The sequence below is a fragment of the Lissotriton helveticus genome, chromosome 9 (assembly GCF_964261635.1).
Source record: "Lissotriton helveticus chromosome 9, aLisHel1.1, whole genome shotgun sequence".
Taxonomy (NCBI): domain Eukaryota; kingdom Metazoa; phylum Chordata; class Amphibia; order Caudata; family Salamandridae; genus Lissotriton; species Lissotriton helveticus.
In genome coordinates, this window is record NC_136070.1 from 87,577,175 (window position 1) to 87,596,135 (window position 18,961).

The window sequence follows — 18,961 nt, forward strand, 5'->3', positions numbered from 1 at the left end:
TCCCCAAGGCCAATCACAACGCTGCATTGTGATAGGTCTGAACGCCGTGACACGGTGGTCAGCCAGGGGCTGGAGTTGTGGGCATGTTCCACATGGAGAACACTGAAAGTGCACGACTGGTTTGGGCAGCCTGAAAGGGCCGACCAATCAGTCTTTGCGCATGTTAGGACACAGAACGGGGAAAATGGACAGACAGCGCTGCCTTTTCGATAACCGAACTACAACCCCCATACTAACCCCGGCGGGAACTACTCTACCCAGCATGCTGAGCGCGGCGCATGCACGAGGCATACATGCGGAAGTGCCGGCATAAAACGGACCGGGAAGCCGAGACAGCCGTCGGATATTTCGGGTCCACAGTAGGAATCTGTGCAACGACAGAGGTGAGCCTAAATCAGGGGAAGCTGCTTTTTGCAGAGACTGTCGGACTTTCGACCATTGTCCCTCGCGCATTTGAAGCGCCCCTGCACCCAGTCCCCGCTTGAGGGTTTCGAGCATTGGTATTCGCGCATTTGAAGCGCCCCTGCACCCAGTACCCGCTCGAGGGTTTCGAGCATTGGTATTCGCGCATTTGAAGCGCCCCTGCACCCAGTCCCCGCTCGAGGGTTTCGAGCATTGGTATTCGCGCATTTGAAGCGCCACTGCACCCTGTCCCCGCTCGAGGGTTCGAGCTGGTAGAACAGCGTGAAACCGCGCCCCAGACAACAGTCCCCGCTCGAGGGTATTCGAGTGGTTTTGAACTCGTGCCCCCAAGAGCACGCAGAGCAACAATCCCCGCTCGAGGGTTATCGAGCGCACTGTTCCTGCGCCTAGACACCTAAGTGCCATTGTCCCCGTTCGAGGGTTATCAAACGAGCGGGATACAACCTTCTATTTTCCCTTATGCTTTCATTGTTGCCCTCTGTTGGATGATGTCGGGACCGACATCAATGCAGAGGACGAACTAGGAAGGAACCTGTACTCTCCCCCCTCTAACCAAGTTCGAGTGGCATTGCCGGCCACTTCTTAGCACGGTGTCCTCTGTTGGGTGACTGCCGGGACCGGCAGTCGTGCAGAGGACGGTTGGACGCCACTACCATCGGCTTCACCCCACCGCTCAGAACAAATGGCTTTGCAGTATTTTTTGTGATCAACTTGTATGATTAAAACTTGTTTTATCCTAGAACAACCTGCCTTTATCCGTTTGTACTGATTTTGAAGGCCAGAGGGCTGTACCTCACTCAACCCCGGGGTAACCAGGGGGTTACAGCGCACTTAGGAATGGGCAAACACTTCGCCCCTGCCCTGCTCCATTGGCACCAAGTGCACCAGTGCTAGGACAGGACAGGAATGTACTGTATAATGTTAAATTCAGCATATTGCTGCCCTTTCATGCAGCGCGGCACAGCACAGCAAGGTGGCTTGCTGAGTTGCACTGCATGAAAGTTTGATAAACCTGCCCCAGTGTTTGTAATTCACCCTCCGTCATGCACTTTACAGAATGTTTAAGCCCGCTCTCCTCGCCTTTGTCTCTTGTGAGTAGCAAACATGACAGATACACCTTTAAAATGAGGTTTCTTTTTCTCCGACATTAGCTGACAAGAACCTTTAACTTTTTGTATCAGGACGACTCAAGCTATACCACCATCGACAAAACTCTCAAACGCTTTGTTAAAAAGAAGAAACTCCAAACAACTGAGGGGGTCATTAACAGACAAAGTCCGCCCGCCATACCCCCAGGAAATGGGACCGCCTGCAATGCTTGTGGCGGTTCTGCACCTACAATTAAGATGCGCCTGCCACACTGGCTGGCGCATCCCGCATTTGTAACTTTGCGGAGGGCTGAAAGCTCCGCCCGCCGCAATGCCACAAAAGCAAAATGTGCCTTTCAATGCACAACATGACAGGCACCGCGCGGTGCCTGCCACTTGTACATTGAAATGGTACCCCCCATGTGCACCCCCCAGAATCCCTGGGGGCCCGCTATGGACCCACAATGTCGAAGACCGCATGCCTATCCTTGGAAAGGCATGTCCCCGCTTGCATACTAATATGGATGGCGGTGTCTACCAGACACCACCACCATATTAACAGCTTTTCCGCCCAGTAGGCAATCGGGCAGATTGCCTACCGGCGGAAAACCGGCAGACGGTCTTTCCGTCCGCCGGGGTCCTCCCCGCCATAGTAATTTGGCAGGGGGAATTGGCATGCGGGCGGGCACAAATGTTGGGCAGATCACCACCGCCATGCGGGCGGTGGCGATCTGCTCGACATGCTAATGGGCCCCTAAGTTCTAGCATTTATTAGTCTCCTCTGTCCACTCTACAATCTCTGTTCCTGCCCTCTCACCGCCTGTGCTCCCAACGTTCTACTGCAGGCTGCTTTTCACATAACAAGGTTCCAACATCCTATGGTACACTCTGGCCTAACTGCGGGGAAGTACCAACCATGGTAGGGGGAGCGCAAGTCAGCGAAAGCTGCTGCCATGCATTACTCTTCCCTGAGAAGGTGTTCCATGGGTGGAGCGAGGGTGTTGGGAAGTGACACCTTCCTTCACAAAAACAATCCTGTCTGTATCTCAAGGTGCAAGGGTCCTGCGTTGGTGCTTGCCACCACAAGTACACCAGAGCAGAGGGATGTCAGAAATGCCAATATCAGTAGCTGTGTAGCATTCTTCCACTCTCCAGTTGACTTGCTGTGTTGCGCCAAATAAGTCAATCTGCCTCCTAGAATCTTCCTTGACGCCCACCACTAGCAGTGGTTCCCACAGGGTGTCTATGCATCTCCCCATGTCTCAAGGTGTACCATAACATTTGCATCATTGCAGCAAGATCATTGTCAGTGACTTCACATCTAGTTTGACCAGATACACAGTGTGCCTTATATACACCACAGTAAATAGTTTATACTTCTTCGGTGCCGCTAGACGATTTGATAGTACTGTGTGTGCAACACTGAAAGAAGTAATAAGAACCCTGAAAAAAGGGACCCCGATTTTTTTTTTAGTAGGTGTATGGTTGCGTGCCTCAGTCTTGCAGAAATGTGCATTTGCATTAGCCATGTAACTTTTTGTGCACAGGAAAATAGTATGCTCTCCAGAGAATTCCTTTCCACTTTGAAAAGCCAGTCACTCCAGCCTTCTCTCTTTATCAGATTTAGTTTAATCGCATTTACAAACTGGAAAACGAGCTTTTTACAGATTTGTGAAAAACTATGCTATATTATTGTATTATTTCCTATTCCAAGATGCGGAAACTGGAATGGGGAGGCAATGCCGCCCCCACTAAGTACCACACCTAGTAATATTGGCTTTTGTCAACACAGTATTAAGGCAGTTACTAATGGAGCGCTTATAATGAGGCTCTAAGAGGGAATAATCCAGTTCTCTATGTGTTGCTTGATTTGCCCCAGCAGTACCCAATTGGAGTGTCATTAAAACCACCCTGTTATTGTCAGTAAGACATCTGAGGTCAGATGAACACTATTCTCCACTCTGAAATGAAGTCTCATATCCTACTTTATTGATAGGAGAACATGGATTATCAAGCATCTCAGAAGCACACAGTTTTTAGGTCTAGCTTGAGACTGCATCCGCTGTCTGCAGAGCTCCTCCCATCAGCATCAAAAACATTCAGAGTGAACGGGTTTAGATCAGACCCTTTCAGGCTTTGATTGTTTGGGTCAGCTCCCATCAGGTACTGGTTGATTTGTGTCAACCCCTTGAGGCATCGCTTGAAGAAAGTGTTATTCACGTTTTCGGATCAGGTCAGAGGAGTATTTCAATTTCACCATTAGGTATTGGCAATTAGTTCGTCAGTCGACCTACCTAACCAGTGCTTCCCATTGCAGTGCATGGGCAGTGAAATGAAACATACATTCACTGAAATGGAGCAGGTTTAAATCTTTTAAAAGTGTTTCCGCGCTTCTGTTGATGCTGCACCAATGCTGATGGCTTACCAAAACGTGATTTTACACCTAGATGTGTTTTCCTTCTCAATGTGATTTGTGCTCTTAGAAGTGTTTCCACACTCATGCTGATGTCGTGCGAAAGGTACTAAATGTGATTCTAGACATAGCAAGGGTTTGTTCGGAAATGTGATTGTTGCTCTTAAAAGTGTTTCCCATTTCCAAAGTATATTTTAAATGCCCTTCGTATCTTTCTTTCATTTCTTGCTTAGCCTCCACCAGTGTCCGTATAGACTCTTTCTCTGGTTTCTATCTCTATCAAAGCATCACAGCAGTCATAGTTTCACTATTTGTACGTCTCACTCTCCCACCCTTATATCTGGCTTAAAGATACTGCTAAATACTTGCCCTCTCCTCTCTTTTGAGCAGCTCAGTTAAATACGCCTCTTCCAGTTTCCACTTCACATTCAAATTTGCTCTCTCATTTTTACACCTCAACCCCATTTTGCCCCACATCTCATTCTCTTACACCCCATCTCAAATTCTCTTGCCTTGTTCCTGTCAGTTTTACTCTCTCCTCTATTTGCTTTTGCTTCATTTGCACCTACACAGCTCTCATTTATTAACTGTATTTCTCTCCATTCGCCTTTTGCCATTAACTCTACCTCTTTGAATCTACCACATCCACTTGGCCTTCACTCAATGTCACTCTAACCTCCATCTCAAAAATCCTAGCATCACACCTCCACGCCTTTCTCAGTTTCCCACCAAACACTAACTCAATCACTCTTATTCTCTCACCCATATCTCTTGTGGATTTCCTCACCTCTACCTCACTGCATCTTTCTCTGTCAGGCACAGCTCATTTCTCCCCATTTGACTCTCACCTCCATCTTTCCAAGTTTCCGGCCTAAGCTAAATCACGTTCTTGATTCTGCCTTTATTCCTCTACCTTTTCCTCTTCCTTCAGCAGACTTAACTGAGACTTGCTTTTACTTAAAGAGTACTTTTCCTGTTCTATGACTGAGGGTCATGGTACCCAGCATCCGTGCACCAGGACGAGAGGCGGGCGACTGTGGGGTGCATGTTACACCCTATCTTTGTTCACCGCTGCTTCATTTGATATTTACTTCCACCTCATGTGTTCCCTACCTAGTATCTTCCTATGCATCTTACCTATGATATGTGGGAGTTTTTTTTCTATCTAAATTTCTTTTATGCTACTTTTTTAGCTTCTGCAGTGGACCAAGAGCTTTACCCTGTTCACAGTCCTTTCCCCCCAGTTTCTTAAGCCGACTTCCAGGCACTTATGCGGGAGGATCTTGCATTGGTCTTTAGGAGAAGGGCTTCTTCCATTGTGAGATTAATAGCAGCCTCCAGCCAGTTTGACCCAGGCAGGGGATGCAGGTGTAGATTCAGCCAACATTTCCATCTATTTCTAATATTCCCTTCTCTAAGCAGTTATTGCAATTCTCCCAGTCCTTGGATCTTAGGTGGTAATCGGAGACGCGCACTTGCAAGCCCTGCCTTTACTCAAGGGATGCCAGGGATGAGAAAAAGGCAAGAGGAGTGAGGGAAACCCTATTTATGCTTCTCACATATGTTCCTGTCGGACGTTTGGTAATTACGTTGGATGTGTCCACCTTTCTGCGTGCAGAGTTTCCTTCCTATGGTGCTCTCCAATCATATCCAGAGCGTACCATTAGGCTGTCACAGGGGTGGATGGGGAGGCTCATATACAGACCTATGGATAAGTCCATTGAACCACCAAATATCATTTGATGATGCCCAACCCCTTTCAGCAACTGTTTATTTATTTATTTAAAGTTTTCATATTGCTCGCACAAGGTCGTTTGAGTGCTTTACATACAATATACATTAGACTTCAACAGAAGCAAAGTTAGTAAACGAATTATCCAAGGCCCTCCAGAGCTATAGCGCTTCACTGGAACAGAGACGCAAAACAAGTAGGGAAGGTGAGCTGGGTCTAGAACATCAGTGCTCTTCATATAGAACATGAAGTAGGAACTAAACAGAGTAATGCCCACATGCAATACTTCAATGCTTACCAAATCTGTTTCAACCACCCAGACCCATAGTTACACCCTGATGCACGCACCAAGCTTGATGGCACAAAGCTCACACCTCCATCTACTTCTTTATTTTGGTTTTAAATATATCTACCACCTTCACCCTCCCTGACCCACTCAGTGCACATCATAGATAGTAAGTTCAAGCCCAAGGAAAATACAAACTAAAGAATGGCAAAGCTAAAAGGTGCAGAGTAGGGAGGTGGTAGTGAGCAGAGGGCAGAGCGGGAGGAAAGAGTGCTGAGACAGAAAGAGAGTAGTTTACTCAAATCAGTAGATATGAGCTAAATGCTTAGACTGAGGAGGGTAAAAGGAAAAGGTTAAAGAGGAGCTGTTTAGACTGTTTTGGAAATACTGCACAAGGTGTGTTCCTCTCCACCTACTCAAACTTCAGAGGCGCTGGTGACTGCGTTTCCCTTCCGCAGCTTCCGTCCACATAAGGCTTTCTACTTGGCCAAGAAACGTATCCAGAGCAATGTACACAGCTGGCTTGAGTATGGCAATACTCTCCTTCCAACCCTGCCATAGTACTACCAGACTTACAAACTATTCAGAGTGCCCAGGCCCGTGGCTGCATCCTGGTGCATACTCCAAGACTGGAGGCACACAATGAAAACTACACACTTCCATCAACATCTTACTCGTCTAAGTCTTGTATAAAAATATATCCACGACATTGACCATCCCGGCCTCACTCAGAGCACTACAAGGAATGTAAGTACAAGCGCAACAGCCATCGGTGGAAAAAAGGAAAACTAAAACAATAGCAAAGCCAAAAGGTTGAGACAAAGTGGGGTAGCAGGTAGGGACTGAAGGCAGGGTGTGAGGGGGGGGGGGGGGCGGGGGGGAATGTGTTGAAAAAAAATAATAAATAAGTTTCCTCAGATCATCAGTGAAAGGTTTAAATTAGCCAATCAAGCTGATGGTAAAGAAGCTGTGCTAGAAGAATGGGGCTAACACAAGTTTATGGGTTAAAGCCATCAAACATGGAGCGGGGAACTAAGATAGACTCTAAAGTCATCCAATCATGGGAAACGGACTGTCCCAAAACCAACTCTGCTCACTTTATTGTCAACAACAGGTCTACCACAACAACGATGATAACTTGAAACCGCACCACTGACAACATGGGAGAAGCCCGAATGACTGTGCCATCCTCAGTGCCTTCTGCTGGAACTGTAAGTGCATTAGGTCCTAGCACTGTACTGGTGTCTGTCGTATATGAAAATGATGGATAGTCAGGTGGTTTCTTGATGTTCCTTTATTCATGTAATATAGTAATAAGATATAATGAAGATAACCCCACCAGGAACAGGATGGTCACTGCTCAGCCCACTCTCTTCAACTGTCATTCCACATACACACCAGGCACACTAACATTCTATTCACTCTGTCATCCAACATTCAACATTCTACACTGACATCACATTCATACAGGCTGAGCAGCTACAAGGAGATAATCCAATGTACAACATATCCCCTTTTCTTCAATAACAATAAGCACAATATTATGTTACATAGCTATTTAAATTGAAAAGAGAAAACTTGTAATATATCATATGGTTCGTAATAACAGAAAAGAATGAATGGTAGCTGAAAGTGACAAGAATGAGGAAAAGATAAAACAGTCCAAACAATAACACACATCTCCTTCCTCTGGAACAAAATTTTTTTTTTAAATATTGAGAAAGAAATGTTGTTTAGTGAAGGTGAATTAATACAGGACTGAGAGAGAAGGAAAACTTGAATAGGGTACCTAAAACTATGTGTATGTATATAACGTACTGTCTACGGCAAGAATGCTCAAAGACATAATAATGCATAAAGGCACAATGTTTGGGTCAGATAAATATAAGTACATAGCCTATTGTATACTGGCATAAATGTATATGTATATGACCCATGTATTTTATAAACTGAAGTGTGAACTTAACATTGCAATATGTAGTGTAGGACCAATGAAAAAGGTGTGCGCACCACCCTCATTGAAGTATGGAATAAATGTAAAGAGGCCTGCTCCTATACATAACTACACTACTCACCATCAATACTAGAGTTCTACAACAGTTAATATCATTCAGATAAACACATGTTACTCCTTTAAATTCTAATTATAGAATCATGTAAAATACTGTGAATATAGTATATAATCATTAATAATAAAATACAGGAAACTTCAACTACGTCTTAACATCAGTGCGCAGGAATCGTTTCGTGACTTATAATATGTGTGATCAAAATTTGGGCTGTACATATATCAAGATCAGCCAAATTTAACATATAATAAGGAAAATTCTGAAAATGACAATATGTGTCTTGATACCTGTGCGCATGAAGCATCTTGCGACTTATAATATGTGTGACTAAATCTTGAGTTTTGCTAACTTCAAGATTCATATTATGTATATGAGTCACGTAATATGTATTAATATTAGTGCATTCAGTAAGCATATCGCGACTTATAATGTGCGCGTTTTAATTAAATTCCCATATAAGGCGTCTTAATTAAGTGCTTTTAAGATCCCACATAGTACACATTAAATAAGCAAAGAATAGTGCAAACATAGTCCAACATGCCAATCATTACAACACAATAAACTAAAACAAATAAAGTTGTCACCGTAGATCCATCTTCTTCGATACTTCTTTGCAATTCTAGTAAAGTCCCCCAAAAAAAACTTCCCTTTTTCTTCAGTGCGAAATGAATGTTAATCACAATAAGCACTGTACTGCTTCCAACACGAAGAAATTGTTTTTTTTTACAGAACCTGAAGTTCCATGCTCTGATCTGATGCAAGTACTTTTAAATTGGTGAACCTCGCGTCACAGCAAAGAAGATTGTAAATATTGCCACAAAACTTGCACTCCAACGTAATGTAAAATATCACGAAAATGACACCGAAATCTTCATTCGGCAGCTTTACCTCACTTCACGCATTACCGCATTTCCAACTGCTCCCATAAACCTCGGAAACATCAGAGAGGAAAGTTCAGAAGGCCAAGATGGAGGCACGTATTTTACGTCACACAGGATGGCTTCCAGCACACATGTGCATCGAAACGTCTATCAGCAGCGCCAGAGAACAGAACGACAATGGAACGTCATGAAGAGCTGGGCAGCATCACAAGGTGAGCGCGAGCAAAGTCTTTTGAATTTTTAAATAAACAGTTGAATAGGACGGCAATCTCTAACACCCAACAGGTATTAAAAAAAACAAAGTCAAAATATGCTCTTCGGGACTTGTGACTGTTCTTGAAGTAAAAACAAAATCATGTCCACCACGCATGTAAATTTCTTTTCCACTCGGCTCATCACTTTCACGCTGCTCGAGTACTATTTATACTGCCAAAGACAGTTTATCTTTAAAACTCTTGAGAGATGTCAACTTTATTTACAGATAATGTCTTTCAGCATACCCTCACGGTGCCTTGTTCTTGCGATTACAGCCTTGAACAGCAGTGACACGAGTAAAATATGCAAACTTGTGGGGAAGGCCAGAAATTATCCAGACATTGACCCTTCAACCTTAAGAGCCATAAATAACACGAAAGTTGTCTCTGATGTTCCAAGCCAGTAAGCCATTTCCTCAACAGTCTTTAGTTCGTCATTAAATGTGATTTATTCATACATTTTCAATAGCTGTATTTTCACAATCTTTAAAACGCTCTTGCAGTTCCTTGTCAATCTGAGATCGGCAGATTATATTTCATTTGTAAAATCAGTGGGTTGCTCTCAGTATCATAACGGTACCAGTTCAAATACGAGCAGCAACAAAACATGGCACACTCCACAGCTCATAACACCATTTAAAGATGACTTCACCATGGACAAGTAAACTTAATCTGGCACTTATTTTAGAGTTTAGGGCGACCGATTTCGGGGTCACTGGTGGGGTTTTGTAGTGCCAGGTTGCTTAAACAAAGTTTAACATTTAGAAATCGTTTACCTTAATTCATTTCATTTCCTTCTATTTTCATTGCTTGTAGGTACCTTAGTTCGCTTGAAAGTAGTATCTTGCACGCTTTAAGTTCTCCAAACGTCGCCAAAATGTCGTATATGAAAATGATGGATAGTCAGGTGGTTTCTTGATGTTCCTTTATTCATGTAATATAGTAATAAGATATAATGAAGATAACCCCACCAGGAACAGGATGGTCACTGCTCAGCCCACTCTCTTCAACTGTCATTCCACATACACACCAGGCACACTAACATTCTATTCACTCTGTCATCCAACATTCAACATTCTACACTGACATCACATTCATACAGGCTGAGCAGCTACAAGGAGATAATCCAATGTACAACAGTGTCCTGTATCCCTACAGTAGAATGTCCATTGTGCTTTTCCTCCAGTGGGACACACCGACGAGGATAGGTGCAGTTTCTGGTAGGCAGAAATATTTGTACCTGCTGTCCATCCAAAGCTTTATTTCAGGCACAAAATTCATATAAGGACATACATGATTTCCTGCTAAGGAAATTCACGATTTTCTGCTAAGAGAAATATTACTTTCTGGTGACTTTGTAGAACTTTGAACCATTTTATTTCATTACTTCTCTCTCAAAAATTCCCATGACCCTGTGACTTTTCTCCCAAAAGATTTAGACAATGGTGTTGTAAAATGTGTTGGGTGGCACAATGTTTTCCAAAATGTTCTTGGGTGGGAAGAAGCTAATTTATCAGTTGTGTTTTGGGCAGTATGAAGAGTGCTCATTGGCTGTTTTTCTTTACCTGTTCTTTGATACTTCTTCAGGTAGACTGGCGAATGAAGCAGCTTCGTGGTTGCAAGCGGTAGAGAGTATGTGACGTGTGGGTGTCTGAGACATGATATCAATACCGAGCAACCCATCAGCAATGTTGTGAGCAGCACTAAATGCTAAAGGGAGCGAGGTATTGGCTAAATGACACATTAGATCAAAAATAAATAGCATTTTCAAAATCATGGTGCTCTTCAAATACCAATCATGACAGCAGCAGTAGGGAGTTGATTAAAATTAATGGACTGTATTAAATCGAAAATGCTGAAACTGAAGACTTGTCCTTTGATGGGAGCTGAATAAGGTCAATTACTGAAAAGGCCTCAATCTGTGTTAATGACAATTCAAACAAGTGCTGTTAATTTTCCTCAACAGTGTGCTCAATGTACTTCCGAGGTCAGTGCAGATCTGCCCCTGCTAATTGTGCACACATTATGTTTGATGACAGAACACTGCAGTTTAGGAGAGATGTTTTGCATGCTACTGATTAACTATTCATTGTTTTTGTTTAGGTGCAATGTATACTCGATAGATAAGCAGATTCCCTTTTATAACATAGCCCAGATAGAATGATTTGCCACACTTCAATAATCTTATTTACATGACACAGCCTTGTCAAAAGAAAGATACAGGAAGCTCTGGATAAAATAAATCTAGAAGAAGCACAGATGTGTCTGTCCATGGTTTTGGAATGAAGGTTTGGTAATCATTGACAATATACACATGTTTACTTACTTGGCTCCAAAGAAATGAAGCAGGGAATTGGACCCTCATACCATGTCTTCCCACAGTGCTTCACCACCATTACATGCATATTGACAATAGATCAAGAATTACAACCATTGTGAAATGAATGCCCACAATAATCACCACCATACTGTCACAAACTATTATTGTTCCATAAATGCCCACAATCTACAAGAAATTACTGCTATTAGTTAATGGTGGACATTATGCCAAGGTAGTACACCAATGTGCAATGAATGACAACTTTCTTACACCGTGGCCATCTTGGAATGCCTAAACCATTCTCCGATGGCCACTCTGCAACTGTCTGAGTGCGCATGCATCATTACTCATGTGCACTCATGCATAGTGAATCACCGGTGGCAATTTTGGCTTTATTACTTTTCAGTTCCAACATGGCTCACAATCATTTAAGAACAGTAAAGTGAAAATAAAAAATAAAATGCACAGGAGTAGCAATGCAAACAAGCATTGGGAAAGCCAACAAACTGGCAATCACATATTAGTCCACTGCAATTGGGGGTAAGGGCAATGGTTAGCCACGCATGAAACACCAACAGATCTCATATCATACACACAAATACAAGCACCACAATATAATGGCATAGATTTAGACTTGGGGGGGCAGTTGTCAAATCGGGCAAAGCCAATAGGCAATACCAATTGGCTTAACCAATACTACTTTTCCTTGTAATCCGAAGTCACTACAAAGTAATCCTTCCCTATTAGGATGATCCCCACCCGTACCTGTCTAGCTACATGTTATACTATGGCAATCACACATTAGTCCACTGCAATTGTGGGAAAGGGCAATGCTTAGCCATGCATGACATGCCAACAGATCTAATATTATAACCACAGATGCAAGCACCACCAATATAATGGGATAGATTTAGATTTGGGGGGTTGGCACATTGGATGAATTGTAGCACCAATGTGCTTCTACAAGAAGGGGGGCCCTGTTGTATTAAGAGTGTCATTGAAACAGATAGGCCAACTTATAAGTAGCTAAAATCTGTGGAAACTCTGTGTCCATCCCTCTTATTTTTATTATTAGATGGCGTCAAAGGTTTATTGACACTTTGTCACAAAATTATCTAATCATGGTCCCACCACCCTGACACCAAATGTGGATCTATGTTGCTGAAAGACTGCAATTTCAACAGAAGTAAGGTTGTGCCACAAAAAGGAAATGATTTATTTTATAAATTCCAACGGCTATGGACTCTTAGAGAGACAATAAGGACGGTGGCTGCACCTGTACATTATTTATGTGAAGCAGGAATTAAGCCGCTCATTGCCAGGATTACAGGTTGTGACCCATGGTTTTATCTTAGTATCAACTAGATGATGTTGAGGTGACTATTAACAGTATTGGCATTAAGAAAGTGATATCACATTATTTGTATAGTGTATCGATGATATGAAGGCCCAGGCGGAGGATCTCCCAAGGACTGAAACATATACAGAATGTATGTAGGAGACAAATTGGGTGACACCAACAACCAAAATGTTGTCCCCGTTGTTGTCACCATCACTTCATGTGTGATGTTGCTTTCTTTTTTTGCTTGTTTTTGCCACTTTTATGTTCTACGTTGTTATTGTAGCCTGTTGCCTAGCCTTATTTTTTATTGAGTAGTTCTCTGCTTCATCCATATTATTGATTACATAACCTAATTCAGACAAGTGAATACCCATATTATAATGAATTTGTCTGAATTTTGTATCGCCTTTTAATAAGTAAATTGTTACTTTTTCTCAGTTTTCTATCCTCCCCCCTTATTGGTAAACTTTTTGACAAAATAATTAGTTTGGAGTGGGGAAAATAATTATATTCTTTGGTATTTTTACTAAGTAATTATAATAATTAATATGAGGCGCTTAAACATTGTGGGCAGCAATAGTGATAATAAAAACAATAAAGCGCAGGCAACATTTTTGAAATGTGACAAACTCTTTTTCAGATGCAATGTATTGAAATATCACAGACTTTCGTCCTCCCAGAACTTTGAAATATTATCCACTTGGAAGAACAGGTATGATGAATTGTGGGAAATGTAGGACCATGATGGTTACGTATAATGCAAGAGACTGTTCCTTCTTAAAATATATGAGGTCATGTTAAGTGCTAATGTTTGCTCACCTGTGATCAAGGCTGATATTAAGCCAAGCCAAAATATCTCAGATGTACTGTGAGCACTTTTTGCTGCCGGTGGAACATCAAAGTACTGTGCTCATCTGACATATATATATGGTATTTCTCTACTGCGAACCTAGCCTAAAGGCAGCGGATGGCTATACATGGGAAAAGACAAGCGTAAAGCCCACGAGACATAGGGGAGAAAGCTGGGTGGTCACCAGTGAATGCATTGTGATGTATTGTTCTTTATAGAGGTGAATCTTCAATTCTTTCCTAATTGGAGAAGTATTGAGGTAGTTCTGATGGATACAGGGATGTGTTCCAGATCCTGGGTGCATAGATATAAAAGGTCTGCTGTCTTTTCGTTCTCTATATTTCACTTATTAGTCTGCAGTATGATGGTATCCTGGCTGCAGGCTGGCTGAGCACCACCAGAAATGGTGAGATTATCTGCAAGATAAGTAAGGGTGCTGGTCGTGAGGATTTGTAAATGAAGTATCTGTTTTTGAAGCGGGTGTGGACCTGCAAGGAAAGCCAATGGAGTTCCATCAGGATGGGGGTGGTCTTGTCATATTTTCTCAGGCCCTGGATGAGACATGCTTCTGATTGTAAGTTACCCCTGAGGTGTGCTACTGGGGCAGCTGGAAGGTGCTGAAGTAGGGCATTACCACCATCCACATGCAAGAGTAAGAGGGTTTGAACAGCAGTTCTGGAGTCGCTTTCTGGAAGAAATGGTTTCAGTTTCTTTAGAAGAGAGAACTGGTTCCAGGACATCTTTGTGTTTTTTTGTTGTGTTTCTTGAGGGTAAGGTTGGTGTCCAGGGTGAATCCAAGTGACTTGGCATTTAACTCTTTATGGTAGCAATGAAGAGCCACTAGCTTCTCATGGATGGTAGTGTGGAGGAGCGCAAGCTCAGAACTTAACAATCACTCAGCAGAGCAATAGATTATTGCCCAGCCCAGTGCTTTACTTCTGAACAGAAACGTACTTTAATCTACACACATAAAACACAATACTTCACAGGAACTGACAGCAGCTACAATAAAGAAATCCTACTACTTTCTTTATGCACCTTGGATTCTGCCTACCTCCTCCCCTTTCCTGGGTATTCATTTGTAAGATTTTAGACAGGTCCCTCTGTGGTTTAAAATCTTTATAAGGCATGTGTTAATGCTCAGGTGCAGACTATCTCTCTTCAGTTCATTATCACTTGTTTTAATAGAGTCCCCTTTAGTTCAGTCTCCCCACCGTGGAGTTCTTAGTGCAACACACTTCTGTCTTCTCTCCCGCTTCTGGGTAGAGACACACCAGCTGTATTCTCGGCCCGTGATCTGGGTGGACTGTAGTAGAATAGAGTTGTAGGGCCACAGCCCGATTTCATAGTAGATGGATGTAGGCACTGGACTTTAGCTGAAGCTCACTGCAGGAATCAGACCCACTTCTGGGTCCTGCAGTGATATGAAGCAGATGTCCTGCCATGGGTTCAGGGATCATCTAAGCATAAGGGCAGACATGGGTGCACTCTTACTTCCATGGCAGCATCCACGTCTGGCGCCAGGTTTTGCTCATGGTAGGACAATCTGCTTTGGACGCTGTTCTTGGTTGCGTTTGTCTCAGCAAAACTCACAGTGAAGACATCCGCTTTAGCACAACTTAGGTCACAGCAGAGACCTCTGTCTCAGATGCATTTCTTGGTCACAGCAGCAATGGCCGCCTTTCCTGATTCCCACTTGGAACTTCAATCTCTGAGAAAATGCATCACACTCTTCTAGCGGTTGCAGATCTCTCTTCACAGTATCCTTCTACTGGCAAACCCTCACACCACTAGAACTCCTTGGATAATTACCTACTGCAGGTTTGGCAGGCTCCTTGCGTTGCTCTGCGTGCATGCTGGCCTCAATGGTTTCTGGTCAAATGAAATGTTCTTCCAGGAAGGCAACACTTCAGGTGATGTCCCCCCACCACTGGTATGCTGGCTGTCAGTCAGACACCAGCTCTGGTTGCACAGCAGTATTCTAATTACTCTGTAGAGAACTCCATTTCGGGATTAAAGAGAACTTGAGACTGGAACAGTAAGTCATTCAGTGACTCCCACGTTTATATGGCCAAAGCAGACAGGAGATATGGATTCCCTATCTACACTTTCAGAACCAATTTGGGGTGGTTCAATTTTTACATGTCCTTTCCAGGCCACTTTCTAGACACGGCCTTTGGGTAGAGTGGTGCTCATTACAGCAGAGTAGTTAAAGCCTGGAGTACCCACACCAGAAACTCAAAGAGGTAAGAGCTTTTTGCACTTGGCTCTCAACAGCTACAGTGATGCAGGAATAGATAAAAAGCTGGCCTCCCCTAAAGGGATCCCTTTCATCTAGACTAAAAGACCCATCTTTCACCTAAAGCATATACTAAATGGCATTTCTAAAGGATCCTTTTCTACTCTGTCCCCACTTCAGTGTCCTCCCTCCAGATTCAGGAATGTCAGCAATACTCTTTCACTGTCTGGGAAAACAACCTCACCTCCATCTTGTGCACAAAAACAGGTCAGGGGGTTCCAAAATAGAAACCACAGGCCTCCATTATCCTGGCACCACACAGGCCGTATAGATAAGCATGCACAACTCTTGGAATGTTTGCACTTGGATCTGAGTTAGTGAATAGAAACATAATTTTAAACAAGTGGGCTAGTGGATCACCACACAGATGGAAAGGTCTGGTCTCAACCACGGATTCACAAAACATGGTATGCTGACTCCACTGCCCCACATGCCAAACCCATGACATTAGTCCACTGTCAGTAAAACAAAAGCATGCGTGTTGCCCCCCTTCTGGTCAGAGAATGTGGGCAGAACCTCACTCATGTTAATGGACAGGCGTAGGCCTCTGTCCATACACTAGATTAGTGTGAGGCTAGCGCCAAAATCAGAAACATGAACACCAGTTACTCACAGTCAGGCACTCTGGAGAGGAAAATATTACTGAACGCCAAACTGGGGAAATGACCATAGCAACACATCCTTATGATGGAGGAAATTATCTAGAGAGGCGAATTTTTGCCCATTGTACTTTTAGTGTTAAAGGCATGAAAGAGCATGTTATGGGGTTGGGAGGGTTACACAGCAAATAGGAAGAACATCCTTGAACCCAGGAGTTTGCGGGTATTCACAAACATGTGTCCTTAGTTTCCCACCTTTGAAACTTCCATAATTAACTCATTAGAATTACAGGATTAGTGTGCAGGTGTATAAAGATCTTTTGCAGTCACAAACCCATCAATTCACAAAATCACAAGGTTTAGCAATGCAAAATGATTTTTTACAAGGTACAAAAAGACTTTTACGACTCTCTCAGGATTGTAACTAGGGTTTGAAAATTGTGTCCCCCTCTTTTTTGTGATAGTGAAAGGAAAGTATGAATGCATTGTGGCATCAGTTGCAATTGCAAACATTTGATCATTTTTCAACCCCCTGGAATGTGGGTGGTAAAGGATTTGCAAAGGGTAAGCTCTTCCCCTAAGACATTTAACCCTTTGCGAATCATGTTGGTGGACTTGAGGAGATCAGGCTTTGGTTAGGTCCCAAGGTGCTGCTTGTTTCCATGATGTGTTACCAAACTGGAAGTATTTTTAAAAGCAACATCTTTTCCTTTATTGGACACGTGGCACATATTTTTTTTCCATTTGCAAAATCAAATGTGAGGACAGGGGTCTGGTGTCCCTTGCAGTACTATTCCTGCATTCACGGTCATTAGCTGGGGTCTCCATTGTGACCTGCCTAATTAATATTCATTAGATAGGTTATTTAGCTACTCTCTGGAAATATACAAGTTGTATTCCTATTCACATATCAAACAGTGTGCACATTGTATGTCTGGTTTGACAATGGGGGTAGGGTATCTGGTGACTGTTTCCAGGATTGGAAAATGAAGAGAACATGGGAGTGCGTGGGAAGTGGTTACTTCAAATTGAACAATATTTTCCTGTTAAACAAATGGTTACTTGTACATATTTACAACTGAACTACACATTGAGATTGACTACCTTGTGGATATTCTGAGAAGCTGAAATACTGTGGTAGATTCCCAGCAGAATTCCTAGGATAATTAATGAATCCCTAAAAAATTCTGAAATCTACTGCAAACCTTAAGTGTAACACCACTGATCGGATTCGTTTCATGTACATATTCATGGCCTATCATGAATGTTTATTGTTTTGGGGATTCACATAGTTTACACCTGGAAACATGCACTTGCACATAGTGCACAATTGCACATGGGGAAATCCCATCAAATTTGTGCAGTGTCATTTTTTTATCCACAGGGAAAACAATCACCAACAATTGTCAGCTTTGTTGGTGTCCCTTTACCTTTCCACATTGAAACAGTTTTACTTCTATCCTTAACTGGTTAAATTTCTAGCTTGGGAAGAGGTCAGAAAAAGTTTAATATTTCCATTTGTATGTGTGTCCCGAACTTTCCAAGAAACCCCACCTTGGCCCCTGCTTGGAATTGACTCATGGGCTAAATCATTCCTACCTGGAGTAATAGTGTGCATGGATAAAACAATTAACGCCTACAAGGTCACTTTTTGTGAACAATCGGCACTCCTAAATAGAGTCATTTGGGCGCAAAGTCAAATTTACAGGTGCAAATGGATTTCTGAATTGTTTCCTACTTCCGCATATTGCCAACTTAGGTGCAGCAGGACTTGTGCATCGGGTACATAACTTTTTCATTTGGCAATCACAATTTGTATTCATAGTTGAAACAGGTTACTTGACCGCAATTTACATTTTTTCCCGAAACCTGGTAGAGGAAGGAAACAACAGCTTAAGTTAATTCAAGACTTGTAATTAAAAGATACTGTGTGACCGGACTTAATGACTCCATTTTTAAATAGCTCTTCCTGCCAATAAACTGATTCATTTGATTAGATGAATCTAGTTAATTACAAAAATGCACGAAAACAGTCAGATGGATGAACAAACCCATGAAACAATACCTACTGAACTGTAGAATTTTAAATGAAATTCATCAAAATGACTAATGCAGTGGAAATTAATTAAAGGAATTTACATTTGTACTATCAGTTTTTATATGCTGGCAGCTACTTCTGTATTCGAAACCTCGGCTTCAAAGTCTTCTTTTTAACTATGGAGTAGTATGACCCAAAGAAAAGTGTTTTAATTAAGCTCTATGTTGAAATCCTGTGGAGAAGAATATGAAAATACCTGTCAGTATTGCTTAGTTTCTTATTAACGCCAAATTCTGCAGAGTTATTTTTTATTTAGAGCATAACTACCATTACTATTTCTCCCGGCATATTTTGCGCAGTAAATACT

General features: G+C 42.5%; 1 protein-coding gene across 10 annotated transcripts in view; it reads left to right on the forward strand.

The window, feature by feature from the left end:
• Positions 1 to 299: 299 nt before the first annotated feature.
• The window catches only part of LOC144782636 (uncharacterized), a 235,348-nt gene continuing 216,686 nt past the window's right edge, over positions 300 to 18,961 (forward strand). For 5 of the 10 annotated variants that reach the window (XM_078661994.1, XM_078661993.1, XM_078661990.1 and 2 more), the window contains exons 1-5: positions 300 to 383; positions 7,057 to 7,153; positions 8,741 to 9,104; positions 9,423 to 9,549; positions 13,449 to 13,520. In XM_078661994.1, coding sequence (XP_078518120.1) covers positions 9,008 to 9,104; positions 9,423 to 9,549; positions 13,449 to 13,520 — 296 coding nt within the window. In that variant the 5' untranslated portion in view covers positions 300 to 383; positions 7,057 to 7,153; positions 8,741 to 9,007. The remainder of the gene's footprint in view (positions 384 to 7,056; positions 7,154 to 8,740; positions 9,105 to 9,422; positions 9,550 to 13,448; positions 13,521 to 18,961) is intronic. The other 5 variants (XR_013601185.1, XR_013601188.1, XR_013601186.1 and 2 more) reach the window with 2 other exon arrangements.